Source organism: Aspergillus chevalieri, chromosome 7, assembly GCF_016861735.1.
Source record: "Aspergillus chevalieri M1 DNA, chromosome 7, nearly complete sequence".
In the NCBI taxonomy this organism is placed as follows: domain Eukaryota; kingdom Fungi; phylum Ascomycota; class Eurotiomycetes; order Eurotiales; family Aspergillaceae; genus Aspergillus; species Aspergillus chevalieri.
This window is the reverse complement of record NC_057368.1, coordinates 2,587,002-2,604,027: the sequence shown is the minus strand read 5'-3', so window position 1 is coordinate 2,604,027 and position 17,026 is coordinate 2,587,002. Positions and strand designations below refer to the sequence as shown.

The 17,026-nt window shown below is 51.7% G+C and overlaps 8 protein-coding genes across 8 annotated transcripts; 3 read left to right on the top strand and 5 right to left on the bottom strand.

Annotated features, from left to right (window-relative positions):
• Positions 1-500: 500 nt before the first annotated feature.
• Positions 501-2,118, bottom strand: erg9 (bifunctional farnesyl-diphosphate farnesyltransferase/squalene synthase; the record flags this gene model as incomplete). The annotated part of the gene is made up of 4 exons (XM_043283264.1): positions 501-620; positions 671-853; positions 908-1,967; positions 2,051-2,118. The coding sequence occupies 4 exons, from the start codon at positions 2,116-2,118 to the stop codon at positions 501-503; spliced, it is 1,431 nt and encodes a 476-aa protein (XP_043140561.1).
• Positions 2,119-2,793: 675 nt separating this feature from the next.
• On the top strand, positions 2,794-4,446 carry ACHE_70881A (DnaJ domain protein; the record flags this gene model as incomplete). Its single annotated transcript, XM_043283262.1, has 5 exons — positions 2,794-2,899; positions 2,957-3,000; positions 3,065-3,158; positions 3,220-4,250; positions 4,300-4,446. The coding sequence occupies 5 exons, from the start codon at positions 2,794-2,796 to the stop codon at positions 4,444-4,446; spliced, it is 1,422 nt and encodes a 473-aa protein (XP_043140560.1).
• A 504-nt stretch (positions 4,447-4,950) lies between these two features.
• On the top strand, positions 4,951-8,850 carry ACHE_70880A (putative zinc metalloprotease; the record flags this gene model as incomplete). Its single annotated transcript, XM_043283261.1, has 5 exons — positions 4,951-4,999; positions 5,300-5,357; positions 5,527-6,491; positions 6,541-8,612; positions 8,677-8,850. The coding sequence occupies 5 exons, from the start codon at positions 4,951-4,953 to the stop codon at positions 8,848-8,850; spliced, it is 3,318 nt and encodes a 1,105-aa protein (XP_043140559.1).
• A 250-nt stretch (positions 8,851-9,100) lies between these two features.
• ACHE_70879S (mitochondrial 54S ribosomal protein bL34m) lies at positions 9,101-9,544 on the bottom strand (the record flags this gene model as incomplete). The annotated part of the gene is made up of 2 exons (XM_043283260.1): positions 9,101-9,428; positions 9,486-9,544. 2 exons carry the CDS (start codon positions 9,542-9,544, stop codon positions 9,101-9,103), a joined length of 387 nt encoding a protein of 128 aa, XP_043140558.1.
• Positions 9,545-9,919: 375 nt separating this feature from the next.
• Positions 9,920-10,411, top strand: ACHE_70878A (uncharacterized protein; the record flags this gene model as incomplete). The annotated part of the gene is made up of 1 exon (XM_043283259.1): positions 9,920-10,411. One exon carries the CDS (start codon positions 9,920-9,922, stop codon positions 10,409-10,411), a length of 492 nt encoding a protein of 163 aa, XP_043140557.1.
• Positions 10,412-10,567: 156 nt separating this feature from the next.
• ACHE_70877S (zinc metalloprotease) lies at positions 10,568-12,155 on the bottom strand (the record flags this gene model as incomplete). The annotated part of the gene is made up of 5 exons (XM_043283258.1): positions 10,568-10,800; positions 10,849-11,041; positions 11,088-11,834; positions 11,891-12,073; positions 12,141-12,155. 5 exons carry the CDS (start codon positions 12,153-12,155, stop codon positions 10,568-10,570), a joined length of 1,371 nt encoding a protein of 456 aa, XP_043140556.1.
• A 597-nt stretch (positions 12,156-12,752) lies between these two features.
• Positions 12,753-14,402, bottom strand: GCD11 (translation initiation factor eIF2 subunit gamma; the record flags this gene model as incomplete). The annotated part of the gene is made up of 3 exons (XM_043283257.1): positions 12,753-12,783; positions 12,833-13,819; positions 13,873-14,402. 3 exons carry the CDS (start codon positions 14,400-14,402, stop codon positions 12,753-12,755), a joined length of 1,548 nt encoding a protein of 515 aa, XP_043140555.1.
• A 552-nt stretch (positions 14,403-14,954) lies between these two features.
• On the bottom strand, positions 14,955-16,509 carry ACHE_70875S (putative 60S ribosome biogenesis protein Mak11; the record flags this gene model as incomplete). Its single annotated transcript, XM_043283256.1, has 2 exons — positions 14,955-15,533; positions 15,586-16,509. The coding sequence occupies 2 exons, from the start codon at positions 16,507-16,509 to the stop codon at positions 14,955-14,957; spliced, it is 1,503 nt and encodes a 500-aa protein (XP_043140554.1).
• Positions 16,510-17,026: the final 517 nt, after the last annotated feature.

Here is a 17,026-nt window from a genome sequence, read left to right as displayed (position 1 = left end):
TACCATATCTTTTGCAGCCGTCGCTACGATGAGTGAATAGAGTATGGAGTGATGCTATAAGATAAAAATTAGTAAATTGCTACAAGCTAGCTAATACGATATGAATGTTCCAGGTCCTCAATGGACGTATGCCATTTCAGCGTCCGAAGACGCTGTAGACACAAATCTAGTACGTCGCTGGTTAGAGTAGACTCCGCTCAATATCAGCACTTCTTCGGCACAATCACAGTCATTGTCAGGCTGGATTGCAATTTGACATCCGTGCTAGGTAAACTAGAGGCGAAAAGGTCCGTACGAGTCAGCAGATACCCCATGAGAATGGGTAGAAAGAAGAAAATGATCGTTATTAGAAAATATATCGCTGCAGAGATGGCATGAGTATAATGAAAACACAGGCGTATAGAGACATAAGCCATCTGCGAGCAAGGGGTAACCGAAGATGTACTAGCAATTAAGACAGTAAAGGGTCGTAACTCCGTGAGAAGGGTGGAAGAGCGAGCCTATAACTCTTGGTGGGTTCCTGTGGCCCCGCGAAGGTGCTGGGGGGGACGGAAGTTGCCCTTCTTCAACTCCTTCCAGGCGAGATCAAAGCGTGCGCCCATGTACCAGGCAAATCCAGTCTTTGGACAGTTAGCCGCATGTTGGCGATAACGGAGGCATTCAAACTTACCATAGTCAGCGCAACGATCAACACAACGACACCCATAAGGCCCATGATGAAGTAGACATCCTGGCGCGCTTCGGCCTCTTCCTTGGCCTTGCGTGCCTCCTCCTCAGTCACCGCACCAGTCAAGCGACGCTGAGCTTCCTCGGCGGACTGGCTTGGGAAGATGGTTTCGGCGAATTTCTCAATCTGCATTCGACGTTAGCGCTGCTGAAGATATGGCCCACAATCTTTCAAACTTACACGTCCGCAAACAAGACTGATCTTAAGGAAGTTCGGGTCCTTCGGAGAGTTCTTCTTGTGAATCCGGCGAGCGTACCGGCGGAACACCTGGTAGACCAGATGCAGGTTTTGAGTCGACTCCATCATCAGCTGGCAAGCATCACCCTTGGTGATCTTGACATTGCGCTGGAAGATTGCTGGGTTGCGGAAGCACAGTTCGAGGGTAGCAATGGCCATGGACTGGGGAATCGCACAGAAGTTGAACACGCTCTGCTCACGCAGACCAGCGAGGTAGAAAAGACAGTCCTCAACGTGTTCCAGTGCATTCAAGACCATCTCGGAGCTGCAGTTCAGAGCGCTATCGAGATTCTCCGGCTTGAAAAGGTCGTCAAAATCGTTGACGTGCTTGGACCAAATCTCTTTGGGCCAAAAGCGGCGGCCGTCATCGTTGTCTTCCCGGATATCACGGATGATATTCGTTTTCTGCAGGAAGAGCCCCATGGATTTGTGCAGTTGATCGCGCTTCAACAATCCCGGATTGCCAAACTCCGACTCGATGAACAGACGGGTCAGACCTTCACCGACCAAACCGGCCACGTAGTAACAATACAAGTCATACTGCTCAATGGTTATGACGCTCGCATCGTCGGATTCGGCCTTGCGGGCATAGTCGGCCATACCGTTGCCCATTTTGTCGGTGATGTCCCTGATGATTTCCTTGTAGGCGGGCTTCAAGTTCTTGAACTCGGTGATGACGTTGTGGAACTGAACCAGCAGCTCCCGGTCCTTCTCCTCTGGCCGGTTGCCATTGAAGGTCCAGCCATCCTGTTCGAGGAAGTCCTTGAAGTCGCGAAGCAAAGGCTCCTTGGTCGCAAGAGGAATCGAGGTGTCATCCTCGACGGTATCCAAGCCACGCAAGATCAGGTAGAACAGACACACAGGGAGCAGCAACTCGGGATGGAGTTCCTTGATGACGGCGCTGAAACTTCGGCTAGTCTTGTCCAGGAATTTGAAGCAGGTCTTTTGTGTTTCGGTTTCGTCCTTCTCGTTACGTTGATGAACGGGGATGTGCCAGACTTTCCTATCATAAAAAGACGGTGATCGCGCGTCAGCATTGTTACTTATATCGGAACTGAGGAATGCTCTAAGATAGGACAAACCAACCATTGCATTATGGCCCTCAATTCCGAGGGGTGGAAAGAGTAGTAGAGGACATTTCCGATGAGGCCCATGGTGAACGGGCAGGAATCGAGTCGCGGGAAGAAGAGAAAAATAAAGGTACAATGAACAAGAGACCAATAGAGATACAAAGACTCGAGTAAGAAGACGGGAAGATCTCGTGGAATGCGGGAGGAATTAAGCCAATAAGCAAAAGGACAAGTATGGTATTTGTACAATGGCCGAGTAGTGTACAACGCGCGGTGTAACAGAAGCACACAAACACAAAAGATAAGATAGGGTCCAGAGGATGGGAGAAAAGGGAAAGAAGAGAAAAAGGACAACACAGAGAGGAGAGAGGAGAAGAAAGAGATGAACAGGAAGAGGGAAGACAGCGAGAGAGAGAGAGGGAAAGGAGGAAAACTCGAGGTTTTATTGGCGTGGCTAGTGTGGGTGTAGTGGCTTGGCCGGCCATTGTGCGGTGACCGGTAATTACAGTACAAGGACTGTACCCAGGCACGGGTTGTGGCGCAGCAAATACAGCACCGCCTGGCAAAAAGAGCCCCCCACCATGACGAAAGGAAGAAAGTGTCAGGCAGAGAGGAAAAAAATTGTTATTGTATATCGCCTTCTTGACAGCTTGTCGAAGACTCTGCTAAGGCTATTTTTTCTGTCGAATATCTCACATCGGGGTGTGCAGCCCCCATCTCTCACTCTCGTTCTTTCTGTTGGCTTCGTTACTTCCCAAAATGGTTGCCGATACCAGCTACTATGATGCCCTGGGGGTACCGCCCACCGCCACGCAAATCGAGATCAAGAAGGCCTATCGGAAGCTCGCTATCACTACGCATCCTGGTATGACATTGCGTTACCCTTCTGCTTTTTGTGAGCTCCTATTGACCTTATGGACAGATAAGAATCCCGGCGATGAGACCGCTCATACCCGATTCCAAGCCGTATGCGCCTTACGACTGATGCCTATCCACGGGCCAGAATAATGGCTAACAGTGACTCAATTAGATCGGCGAAGCGTATCAAGTTCTCAGCGATGACGAACTGCGACAGCGATATGACAAGTTTGGCAAGGAAGACGCGGTTCCGGGTGGTGGTTTTGGTTAGTCCTTGCCCCGTTTCAATTCCAGACCACACAGGACTAACGATATACACGTAAACAGAGGACCCGTCCGAGTTCTTCAGCATGATTTTCGGTGGTAGCGCCTTCGTCGACCTGATCGGAGAGATCTCCCTCATGAAGGACCTGACCACGACAATGGACATCACCATGCAGCAGATGGAGGAGGACGAGCTCGCCGCATCTGCAGAAGAGAAACTCAACATCCATGAACAAGAAACGAAGACTGGCGCCGCCCCTACCGAAGGTACAACTCCAGAGGGTGCGACCACGGAGGGTACCACGGCCACCGCCGCTGCTGCCGCAGCACCGCAGGAACCGGAGAAGACTCCCCCTCGACGATATTTGGGTCAGCAGGCGATTATGGATAAGTCAGAGGAAGAAGCACGCATGGAGGCAGCTGGTCTATCTCCGGAAGAAAAGGAACTTCGTAAAAAGGAGAAGAAGAAGGGTGGATTGACCAAGGAACAGCAGGACCGTTTGGCTGCATACGAACTCGAGCGGAAGAAGGCTCGTGAAGAGCGGGTCAATACTCTGGCAACGAAGTTGGTAGACAAGATCAGTGTCTGGACGGAGACCGATAAGAGCCCTGACGTGACGCATGCTTTTGAGGAGAAGATCCGCCTCGAGGTCGAGAACCTGAAGATGGAGTCGTTCGGTCTCGAGATTCTGCATGCGATCGGTGCGACATACGTCCAGAAATCGACCTCCTTCCTCAAGTCTCAGAAGTTCCTGGGCATTTCCGGCTTCTTCTCTCGTCTCAAGGACAAGGGAACGTTGGCCAAGGAAACCTGGACCACGATCTCGACTGCGATCGATGCGCAGATGACCATGGAAGAGATGGCCAAGATGGAAGAGCGCGGTGGTGAAGAATGGACGGATGAGAAGAAGGCCGAGTATGAGAAGAAGGTCACCGGTAAGATCTTGGCCGCTGCATGGCGCGGAAGCAAATTCGAGATTCAGAGCGTGCTGCGCGACGTGTGCGATCAAGTCTTGGGCGACAAGAGTATCAGGCTGGAGAAGCGTGTCGAGCGTGCGCATGCCTTGGTCCTTGCTGGTAACATCTATGCGAAGGTACGGTCTTATGCAACTAGTGATCTGGAACGGTTACTTACATTTATAGGCCGAACGCGATCCTGAAGAGGAGGGTGATTACATGGCCTTCGAGCAGCTCATGACCGAAGCCATGCAGAAGAAGGGCAAGGAAGAAAAGAAGAAGAATAAGCACAAGTCGAAGCACGAGGATATAGACGAAGCCCCCGTCGCATAAATACCTTGACGTTTCTCTCCTCCAGCGACCCTATCGTTTCTACGATTACGACACTTGTGGTTCGTCCGTTTTCTGTCTTTTTGTTTTTTTTTTTTTTTTTGGTTCTTTAGTTTATATTCCCAACGGTGGACGGCTGGTTTTGAAATCGGTCTCCTTATGTCACTTATATAAAGTCTCTTATGACCTCAATTCCCAGCTGGAATGGAACAGTGTACCTTCTTCCCTCTCCTAGTCTTTGGCCTTGCCTCGTTCCAATATTCCAATATGTTATAAGGTGCAATCAAAATATATTTCCGAGACACCAAGGCGTCACAGCATTGACAAGTGCTCCCTATCTTGAACGTTCTTGGATTGTTCTTGCCAAGTATACCCAGTACATATTGTTCTCTGTTTCACCTACTCGTCTCTTGGTTTTCCTCATATTGATACTCCAGTCCGGGATAGACATAGCGGGCGGAGTCGCGGGTCCCTGTACGCAACCACACAACAGGAAGCTAGATAAAAATGATAGCGAGAATTAGAGAGCTACAAGAGCATAAGAATGTTAAACAACGTATTCGTTGGCATAGGGCGAATTCATCACATGACTCTCTGCCTCAGGCTCCCGTGGGGCACAGATCTGGACTCGTTCAACAACCGCCGCGGGACACCTCAACCAGCCAACCAGCTTGGATAGAGGATCGTCTCTTTCTTTCTCTCGCAGTGTCCCCTTTGCTCACGCTTCCTGCCGCCGGGACAACTGTCTGCTTTCTTTCTTTGTCCAGAAGTGGCATGTGCCAATTCCTAACCCGATCCCTCTTTAAGTGACGCCGTCCGCACTTGCTCCCACGAAGAACTTCTCAGTTCTCACCAGCCGTCGTGGTGTTGTGTTATACCCTACGAGGCCTGAGTCGGGCAAGATCTCAGTATACGTGAGTTATTCGATTGTGATTGTCTGCGTGTTTTCAGGGAGACATTGTTCTGATGCTTCCGCCGACGTCATCTGAAAGTCTTTGTTCCTTCTCTGCCGAGGTGCATAGGAACACAATTGCTTTGGCGGCATTCATTTAACTATGGTATATAGCTGACGGATCTTGATAGGCCATCAGTCTTGCGACGAAAATTCCCTAGCCCTTTTCCAAAAACGGACCTGCCGTTCCCTCGTTCCATCACCAACATGTCTTCCACACAGAGTCACTTCAAACTCCTCCAAAAGTTCAAGCCGGACTACTCCCCCAACGAGTTCGTCCAATATGAATCCCAGAGAACTGGAATGAGGGTGGTGGTGATCGACCAAAAAGGCCCCAAGGTATCTGGATACTTTGTGCTTGCTACGGAGATTCTCGATGACTCCGGCGCACCCCATACATTGGAGCACCTGTGCTTCATGGGTTCACGTAACTACAGATACAAGGGATTCTTGGACAAACTAGCCACCCGAGTATACTCTAACACAAACGCCTGGACAGCCACCGATCACACAGCTTACACATTGGACACAGCCGGATGGGAGGGATTCGCGCGGATTCTACCTGTGTATCTGGAACATGTGATTGCGCCCACACTCACGGACGAGGGATGCTACACGGAAGTGCATCATATTGATGCCACTGGCAACGACGCTGGTGTCGTGTACTCGGAGATGCAGGGTGTGCAGAACAATTCGGCTGAGTTGATGGATCTCACCGCGCGTCGGTTGATCTATCCTCCTGACGTGGGATTTCGGTACGAGACCGGCGGAATGATGGAGCAGCTCCGGGTCCTTACGGCGGAGAGGATCAGGGCGTTCCATCGTGAGATGTACCAGCCTCGGAACTTGTGTCTGATCATCACGGGAGAGGTGGACCACGAGAACATGCTGGAGACGCTGGATAAGTTCGAAGATACGATTCTCGATGTTATCCCAAGCCCTGATTCGCCGTTCAAACGTCCTTGGGTGGACTCGAAGCAGGCGCCTGCGTTGGAGAAGTCGGTTACCAAGACTGTAGAATTCCCAGAAGAGGATGAGTCTTTTGGTGAGATCGAGATCAGATTCTTGGGACCGGACACTACTGATCCGATTCAGAGTAAGTGCCCTGCTACTTCCTCTCAAGAATAAATACTTACTGTCTACAGGTGGTGCCCTCAATGTTTCACTTCTGTATCTTGCCGGATCGTCTGCCTCGATTCTGGAGAACATCCTCGTCGAAAAAGAGCAGGTGGCCAGTGCCGTCTATTACTCTACAGAGGAACGCCCGAACATCGAAATCCAGTTCCAGCTGACCAGTGTGGAAACAGACAAGCTCGAGCACGTCGAGCGGAGATTCTTCGAGGTTCTGAAGGATGCGATGGAAAAGCCAATCGACATGAAGTATCTGCAAGAGTGCATTGACCGGCAGCAAAAGATCTGGAAGTTTTCCACGGAAAGTTCTGCTTCTGCACTCGCGGAGTATGTCATCTCTGACTTCCTGTACGGCAAGCGGGACGGTTCGACATTACTGGACGTTGCAAGTATGCGGGAGTACGAAGAGCTGGAGAAATGGCCTGAGCACCAGTGGCGGGACTTTATCAAGAAATGGATCTCTGATGCTCCTCACATAACCGTTCTCGGTGTTCCTTCGATGAAGATGTCCGACACCCTCAAAAAGGAGGAAGAGGCTCGAGTTGCAGAGCAGAAGAAGCAGCTCGGCGAGAAGGGCCTGAAGGAACTGGCCGACAAGCTTGAGAAGGCCAAAGCGGAGAATGACAAGGAGATTCCGAAGGAGATGCTGGAGAAGTTCGAGATCCCTGGAGTTGAGTCGATTCACTTTGTCGAGACTACTACTGCGCGGTCTGGTTCTGCCCTGAAGGCCGGTCGTCCCGACCACAAGGTCCAGAAAATCGTGGACGCCGATGGTTCAGATGCGCCCCTGTTCATTCACTTCGAGCACATTCCCAGCAACTTTGTTCAAATGTCCCTCCTTATCTCAGCCCAGTCGGTGCCAGTTCAACTTCGTCCTCTTCTGTCCGTCTACACGGAAGCGTTCTTCAATATTCCGATTCAGCGCGATGGAAAGACGATCAGCTTCGAGCAGGTCGTTGTCGAATTGGAAAGAGATACAGTTGGCTACAACATGGAAGGCGCCAGGGCATTCGGTAACTCGGAAATGCTGCGCATCTCGTTCCAGGTCGAGATGGAGAAGTACAACACAGCCATCGCTTGGCTGCAGGAGCTGTCGTGGAACACCATCTTCGACGTGGAAAGACTGCGCGCAATCACCAGCCGCCTGCTCGCCGACGTCCCCGATGCTAAACGCAGCGGCGACGATATGCTAGCAGCCGTGCATGTGATGGTTCACTACGCGCCGGAATCAATCGTCCGCGCTCGCAGCACACTTGTCAAGGCCCGCTACCTCCGCCGCATCAAGAAGCAACTCGCCGAGCAACCAGAGGCCGTCGTCGCACGCATGGAGGAAATCCGCAACGCCCTCTTCCAGTCCTCCAATATCCGCGTCCTCGTCATCGCTGACCTCGAAAAACTCCCCAACCCCGTTTCCTCATGGAAACCCTTCGCCGAGCGCCTCGGCGCCCCCGCTCCCCTCAAACCCATCACAGCCCGCCGCCCGCTGATGAGCGAAGTTGGCCAGAACCTTGGCGGCAAGTCGTACGTCGTTCCTATGCCAACCATTGACTCGTCGTTCGCCTACGCCAGCGCCCGCGGTCTTGACTCCTACGACGACCCGCGCCTGCCGCCTCTCCTCGTCGCGATCGCCTACATGAACGCCGTCGAGGGACCTCTGTGGGTGGCCGTCCGCGGTAAGGGTCTCGCCTACGGCACCAACTTTGCCTACAACATCGACACTGGTTTTGTCAACTTTGACGTGTACCGCTCGCCAAATGCGCACAAGGCGTTCGAATCGAGCAAGCAGATCGTCGAGGACCATCTGTCCGGTGTCATTCCATTCGATCCACTCATGCTCGAGGGCGCGATCAGCAGCATCGTGGTTAGCTTTGCGAATGAGCAGGCTACTATCGCGAATGCAGCACAGGGCAGCTTTATCCGGCAGGTGATGCGGGAATTGCCCAGCGATTACAAGGAACGCGTGTTGCGACAGGTCCGGGCGACTAGCGTGGAGGATGTGAAGAAGGCGTTGACGGGGATTATTCTGCCGTTGTTCGAGCCCAGCACGGCGAATATTGTGATTACTTGTGCTACTGTTATGGAGGAGGTATGTTTACCCCCTTGATCTTTCCTTTTAGCCCGTTTGAACTGATAACCAACTTGTCGTACAGAACATCCAAAAGGGCCTGCAAGCATCTGGATTCACGCCTGAAGTTCGGCCGCTGAGGGACTTTGAGGATGATTACGGGTTGAAGCCTGAGGGCGAAGAGGAGGAGTCTGATGAGGACGATGAGGATTACGAGACGGGGTCGGAGGAGGATAGCGAGGAGAGTGAAGAAGAGTAGACGACCTATATAGATAGCGGTGGCTGGTCCATGAATAGATGTACTGTGATGTATACCTCGAAAATACCTTGAAAGAATAGAAGTAATAAGACATAACATGACTCTAGTGGTTATGATATATGATACATGAAAACATAGTCAACGCAACATTCCCAGTTGCCCCGACACGACAAGCCCATAAAAAAGACCGTCATACAATCACCCGTTTCCCTCCGCAATCATACCACAACCATCCCCTAAGAGGAAGAACCTACCAACTCAACGCCTTCTTCCCCCTCGCCCTCCTCCTCATCAGAATCTTCCTCCCCCCACGCGTGCGCAGTCTCGCCAGGAACCCATGGCGCCGCTTCTGTACTCTCCGCGAGGGGTTATACGTGATTCGCTTTCCCGCGAGGCAGGCACTTGCTGAGAAGGGCCGGGTTTGGCTGTTCAGGGCGGATGTGAGTGGTGATTGTAATGGCGAGGTGAATGTGGATGTGGGTGTGGTCCTGGGTGTGATGGCGGTGGTGGTGGTCGGCAGAGAGGGAGAGATGCGGGAGGTTAGGAGGGAGGAGAAGGAGCGGTTGAGGGAGGTGAGGCTGGATATTGTTAGCTGTCATTCTCATGAAGCAATGGGTATATGTGAGTGAACGTACGGAGTCTGGGCTCGCAGGACCGACGTCCTCAGCGCCGGGAGGATTCTCCGGCAGAACATGGTGGCTGTCTCGGCAGATATAATTGTAGCACTGCTGACTCTGTTGAAGGTATTCAAGGTAACTTGATTCTCAAGACCGAGAGTGCGGGCGTGGACAGTGGTGCCGGTAGTGGTGGAGGCGGAGAGAAAATTGAAGCTCCGGCGCCGCAGATGCACGGACCCGCAGAATCTTTCGGCTTCATGATTTCTCTTTTGATACACTCTACTACTACTGCACTACTACATACATACCTCTTTATTGTGATAGGGGTCTGGTTATAATCGCATTGCGCTTGAGACCTTGTCACTTTCTACGTTTTCCGATTGACCCTGCGCATTCAACACCAACCAACACTACAGTCACTTTACAATTTATACTCTACGACAACCACGAAAATGTCAATCAACGGCCCCTCCCCCCTCCCCCCAACAACCATAACAACCAATACCCCCATCCCCCAATCCATGGCAAACGCCTTCCTATCCGCCTACCTTGACCGCGCCTCCACAGACCCCGCGCTGCAACCCAACGCCAGCATCAGCGAGCACGGCCCCGTCAGCCGCACCACGGCCTCCGCGCCGAACCTCATCCTGCATAATCTCAAGCGCGTGCAGGCGGGGCTTGCGGGGGAGGTTCTGGGGCGGGACTTGACGATGATTCGGATGGAGCCGGAACCGGAGACTGAGAATGGGGAGGGGGTGTATGAGGCCGGGCAGGAGCAGGAGAGGGTTGTTGAGGGGGAGAAGGAGGAGGCGGGGGATGTGGATATGGATATGGGTGGGATGGGAGGCGGTGGGGGGGAGGAGGGAGTTGATAAGGAGGAGCGGAAAAGGAAGAAGAAGGAGAGGAGGTTGGCGGAGAAGAAGGCCAAGGCTAGGAGTGCTTGAATTGGTTTACTTGAAAAGTGTTTGGCATTACGCATTTGTGATTTGTGTGCTGGCATGGGTTAATTGGCGCATGGGATAGAGGAGTTTATATCATAAATCAAAAGTTCATTCTTCACAGCTATTCAACTTCTATATCCGACACCTAGATCGCGATGCTCACAACTCCCGGTCACCGGCCTTGACAGGCTCCTCACTGTCCTCAGATTTGAGGTTGGTAACCTTTCCACCCTTCCAGCCCAGCGCCTGCAAACGCTCGGAGAGAATAGGGTGCGAGTAGTGGTAGCTAGCGTACATCCAGTCCGCGTCCATGGTGCTCAAGTTCTGAATCTGCAGTTTGAGCAGGGACTTGGCGAGTTGCTCGGAGTAGCCGAGTTTTTGGGCGAATTCGTCTGCTTACGTTAGTTGGTTGCGATAAAGATGCGAGAAGAAAAACGTACCAGCTTGGAATTCAAAGCGACGGCTGAGAATGTTCATCAAAAGCTTGATCACGGCGTCCATCGGTGCTAGGGCATCCGAGAACAAGAGGAATCCGATCATGATGGGCTGTTCGTTGAAAAACCCGAAAGACTGGTACAAGGACTTGTTGTTGATGAAGACCGAGAACAGCGCGAAGATGTAGAACATGTGAGACTACATTATTAGCAATTTCCGTAAGACGTTGAGGGAAAAGACTCACCTGAGCAATACCAAACAGCTTGGTAGTGTGGCTCAAACTCCAGTGACCAAGTTCGTGACCCAGAACAGCAACGACCTCATCCGGCTCGCTCTTCTCAATCAATGTGTCGTAGATAACAATGTGCTTCTTCCAGGGCAGACCGAAAAAGTACGCATTGCTGTGCGCACTCCGCTTGCTACCGTCGATGACATACAATTCCTGAAGCGGGAACTCCAACTTCCGAGCGAGGTTCTCAACACCGGTCTTCAGCTCACCAGGCTGCAAAGGCGACAGCTTGTTGAACAGCGGCAGGATAGCAATCGGATAGATCGTGATGGCGAAGACCTGAACGAACATACCAAACAGCCACAGGTAGTAGAAGAACGAGTCACCGGCGAATTGGATAATCTTGAGCATCCCACTGATGATAGGAGTACCCAAGACAACACCGAGCATCTGGCCCTTGAGCATATCCGTGATCCACAGCTTCAACGTCTGCTTATTGAACCCGAACTTCTCCTCTAGAACGAACGTGCTGTAATACGAGACCGGAAGCGACAAAACCGTACTGAGAATATTGAACCCGAAGAGAAACAGCAGCGTCTGGCAGATTTCACCTTGGAACCGAGCAGGAAGATACCGAGCGAGCGCGACACCGGCAACACCCCAGAGCTTGGGGAGCACGTCACCGTAGATAAATGCGAGATTCTGAACTTGACCGTAGAGACCAGCGACGAAGCCGAACTTGGCTTTTGCACGGCCGTATGCCTGCCATTGTCAACCACCCATTCCTATGTTGCATTCCTCGCGCCGTGGAAGTATACCTGAGACTCATCGTAGACTTTTTGCGAAACCTCATTCTCGAGAACCTTGGGGGGCTTGGTCCGCTGCAGGACCTTGTACTGCCGGAAGGACAGGAATCCCTCCAGCAGGTACTGGCCCAGCGAGAACCCAACCAGGACGGTCTTCCATGGGAAGAGTGGGCGGTCCAAAAGACGCGCCAATTGCTACAATATCGACGCGCACAGTTAGCCAGATCCAGAAAGAAAGAGCAAGATTATAATGAAGAGCTACCTCGAGTATCCACATGACGGACAACAGCAACGCGATTGTTGGAAGACGCTGCGATGAAGTTGGACGTGAAAAGGCGTTGTGTCCTCTTCGGGAAACGAGTCCAGGGTGACTAAGCAGTCAGCCTGACATACGAGGTCGAAGAACAGGGTAGATATGCTGGATTTGTCTGGATAATAATATTTTACTGGAATATCTATAGTGTCATTTTGTCTATATTGTTTCCTGATGATGGGTGAGAAAGGCAGCGTTGGCTACGGCTACGGGACGAAATATATAATCAAGACCGGACATGGAAGTATTATAAGACAACATAGAACAGCAAGAAATCTTTTCATAGCAACTTCATAACACGCGTCAACAAGTAGATCCGCTACTTCACCGTCTCATCGTCCAAACCGTCCAAACCATGCTGCCAGACACCCGGCTCTGGCCTGCGAGAGGCTTTGGAGGTAATCAAAGTCACTACCTTGTGAATTCTTTCAACATGGAATGAACCAAGAATGGACTGCATTCTCTATACCGGGGTAATACTAAATGCTCGCATCAACTCCTTCGTAACCGTGAACTTTTCCCATCCTTTTCTTTCTCTTTTCGTAAAGTGCAGCAAATTGCTTAGCTCAAGATGGGCTCGAGGGTGTTACCACTAGATTCAATTAGCAATCATTCTGGGACTCCTCGTGAAGAGTACTTACGCAACAATGTTTGCCCATCCGATCAAACGCCAGTGCTTGTCAATTCTCCGACTGATGGCAATCTTCTCTCCAACCTCTGTGCATGCCGGGCTGGTCAAGCTGAGCTTGGCGGCATCAGCCTTGACACCAACAACCTTGGCACCGGTGGCCGTCGACCCGATGTTGACCATGAGAACCTCGTTCTTGGTCAGCTTGGCAACCTTGGCCTGCTTGCCATCGGCAGTCTTGACACCCAGCAGACGACGCAGCAAGAAGTAGTTGACTTCCAGTTCGGTGTAGATGGCGGGCAGACGGCCACGGTGACCCAGGACGAAACCAACGAGACGGTCCGCACGGCAGAGAGTAGGGTCGACACGAGTACCAACACCGATCAAACCACCAGGAACGGCGAACTTGAGGTCATTGTGCTCGGCGAAAAGCGACACAACACGCGAGAAGATGGGACGGCACTGGATCTTGCCGTGTTCGTCCTTGGTGACCAGACCGGGACGGATCTCAATCTCGTCACCCAACTTGAGCACACCGGTCAAGATCGAACCACCAGCAACACCACCCTTGAGCTCGTCAATCTCCGCACCAGGCTTGTTAACGTCGAACGACCGAATAACCATCATGTGAGGCGAGGCGGTGAAGTCACGGAGGGGAACGGGTATGTGCGAGACGAGGTACTCGTTGACAGCGTCGATGTTGTACTTGAGCTGCGCGGAAATGGGGATAATGGGGGATCCGTCGGCAACAGTACCCCGAATAAACTTCAGGATGGACTGGTAGTGCTGCAAAGCTCCGTCTTCCCTCATCAAGTCAACCTTGTTTTGCAGGATAATGATATGACTGAGCTTCATGATCTCAATAGCAGCCAAGTGCTCCGAGGTCTGGGGCTGGGGGCAGGTTTCGTTTCCGGCAATCAACAGAAGGGCAGCGTCCATGACAGCAGCACCTGACAACATGGTACTCATCAGAATATCGTGTCCGGGGCAGTCGACGAACCTAGAATGTCAGTAAATCACACCCAAATATGAATACCGCAGAAGTAAACTTACGAAACATGTCTCAACAGCCTGTAGCGGCCAGTGCAGCCCTCTCTCTCACATGGCGGGTCGACCTCCTTCTCACTCTTGAAACTCTTGAAGCATGTCGGGCGAGGGCACTCGGGACTGTCGCACTTGTAGATCTTGGCGTTGGCATAACCCAGCTTGATGGTGATATTCCGCTCCAACTCGTTCTTGAAACGGACGGTCTGCACCTCAGAGATGGCCTTGACAACGGTGGACTTTCCGTGAGCGACGTGACCGATGGTACCGATGTTGATGGTCGCCTGACGTGCGATAATCTCAGGGGTGAGGGGGTTGAGTGTGGACAGGTCGAGCGTGTCTGGGTTCGGCTGCTCGGGCAGTTCTGGTCGCTGAGGCTGGGGAGCGGGCGCGGAGCCCTTCTTCATGGCCGACTTGCGAGGCTTCTTCTCTTGGGGCTCGAGAGGCTCTTGCTCCTCAATATCCTCCTGGCCGTTGGCGTTGAGCATGGGCGAGCCGGGCTGGGACTCCTCGTCGGAAAAATCGCCGTTGGTAGCCATATTTGCGGTGGTGTCGATAAAAAAATTCTGCTGATGGTGGCAGAGCGCTCTGACCGGGAGTGGCAGAGAAAGACGACGGAGGAAATGGAAGGGAGGTCGTTAAGAGCCTCTTAGTAGTGGTGGTGTCAGTAGTCAAAGTAGTCGAGAATTGAAAATGGAGGAAATTTGCTGTATTGGGAGCGGGAGGCGATACGATACGCTTTGCTCGGCGGTGGTGGGGTTTTGTGCAGTGGAGCGAGTGTAGCAGTAGTTAGCAGAGTAGCAGTACGTGAGTATAGTCAATGGTATTGTTAGTCTTGGATGGTGTATAATATTTTTCAGGGGAATGTAGAGCTTATATATTTATTGTGACTCTCCTTGACTCTATTTTATTTTTTTCAAATTTTTCTATATCTTTTTGCCTAGCTACAATACCGTCGGTGGTGAGTCACGGGTCATCAGTAGGACAACTGTGGGAGATTGCGAGTTGATACTTCTTTTCTATAGATGAGAGGCATAACTTTTATCGAATTGATACAGGTCTATGAAAAATAGGGTATATAGGACATACATCTACTCAGCATCACTCTCTTCATCCGATGATTCCTCCTCCTCGCCCTCTTCGTCTTCCTCGTCATCCAAGTCCTCCAGCGTCGACTGATCCTCGGCAGGCAGCATCACAAACGCCTTCATACAGGTGATCCGGTTTCCGGTCTCATACGTGTTCAGAAGCTTGCCAACCTGAGAAACAGTCGGGGCCTTCTCCGAGTCATTTTGCTCTTTGAGTTCCTTGCCATCCACCAGCCAGACGCGGACGGCCCCGTCACTGTTTGCAGTCACCACAAGGAAGGCATCCTTCTTAACCGTTGGCTCATTTTTCAGACTGAAGACCTCAAAGTCCTTGATACGCCCAGGCAGACCATTTGCCCTACCCCCAAGCTGAGCAATGGGTTCCGCAAAAGGAATAGACGAGTCAGGATCGTTTTCAGGCTCCCGTAGCTTCGTTGTAGAATAGAAGATGACTCGTCCATCTTCCGTTGAAATGGTAAGCAAGTCACTCGCGTCCTCAACCGACGGGTCAACGGTGACATACTTCATCTGGTGAAGTTTACTCCGTGGGTTGGGCATAACTCTGCATGTCGGGGTAGAGTCCTGTCACCAGTTAGCTTAGTGTGCCATTGCTTGTATGCCAAGGACAATTTACAATTCCAAAAACCACAGCACCCCACTCGAATGCGACGGCGAATTCTTCGCCCTTCGAGTTCCATTCAATCTTCCGGCCTTCACCTGAGCTCCATTTGCCCTCCTTGACGGATTGGAGCATTTCCCTGGTAAAGTTCAACACACCGGCCTTCTTTCCCGTCACCAAGTTCCACAGTCTCATGCATTTTTCTCCCCTTCCGACACTGAGCATCAGTTTCATACTCGGGTGCACTGCGAAGTCGTTAACGCCAGAGGGTGATCCTCCCGGAGGCGCAGTATCACCGCTAGGTCTCCCTTGGACCTTGGGGCGTGGAGCCTTGATCGTCGACACGACGGTCCAATCGCGAGTCTTCGAAACGGAAATGGTGTTGTCATCGGCACAGGTCAAGAGCTTCGAACGCGATGGGAAGTGCAGCCCAGAGATGCTGGCGGAATGGTGTAGGAGGGAGCCTAGTTCGCGATTTTTCGGGTTCTCGAGAACCTTGCTTCCTGCGAGAGTCGGAATGGACGGATACTGATCATTCACGGCTGGAGGCGCAGCAGAGACTGAGTACAGGTTGATGCGCTCATCGGTACTACCACTGGCGAGGATCACACGAGGAGGCTCTGTCGAATCGGGCTTGGGTGCAGGAGACAAGGCGAGACACCGAATGGCCGAAGAATGTGCTTCGAACAGGAACGTATCGGCGAATTGCACATGCGACGATCCAACAGCGGACTCTTTTGTGTCTTCTGAAGTAAAAGCAGTTGCAGAAACCCCAGCAGTAAACCCATGCAGCACTCTCTCGTAGGAGCCCGTCACGATTTGCACTGTGATGACTGGGTCAAACGAGGATTCTTGGCTTGTCGCGGGCTTAATGGCCTTGGACGATTTGTCAGAGGACTGGACGTCCTTGGCGGTTTCCTCTCTCTTGCGTTTAGCCATAATGAAAAAAGAATGAATGAGATTTGTCTCTTTGGGTAGAGTTGTTCTGGAATGCTCTCTAGCTGCAACTTTTTTCTGCCATGCGATAGCCAGGCGGTGATACTTTGTAGCCTTAATGCCTGATTCGAAAGCGGTGTGACTGCCTCAGGCCGCGGTAGTATAAAATGTAGTCATCATCGAGTCATAAAGTTACATAACTCCCTGAGGCAAGAATTATTAACACCTCAGGCAGCAAGATTCCGGTCGCAAAAGGGTTCAATACGTAACGATACCACCATTCCTAAGGTCGAATCCAGCCATCCCCCTATCCTTTACCATACCATACCATACACTCATCTCTCCCTCTCCCGTTGACCAAGTCCCCAACGACTGCCCCGAACGAAAGAAAAAAAAAGAGGAAAAAAAAACCCTTCAAGGCGAGCACTTCGCGTTTGGATTTCAGCATCGCATAACACCACCACATCCTCCTTTTTATCAATTCTGAGCGACTTTTTCCATCTGGATGACCTCGCTCAAC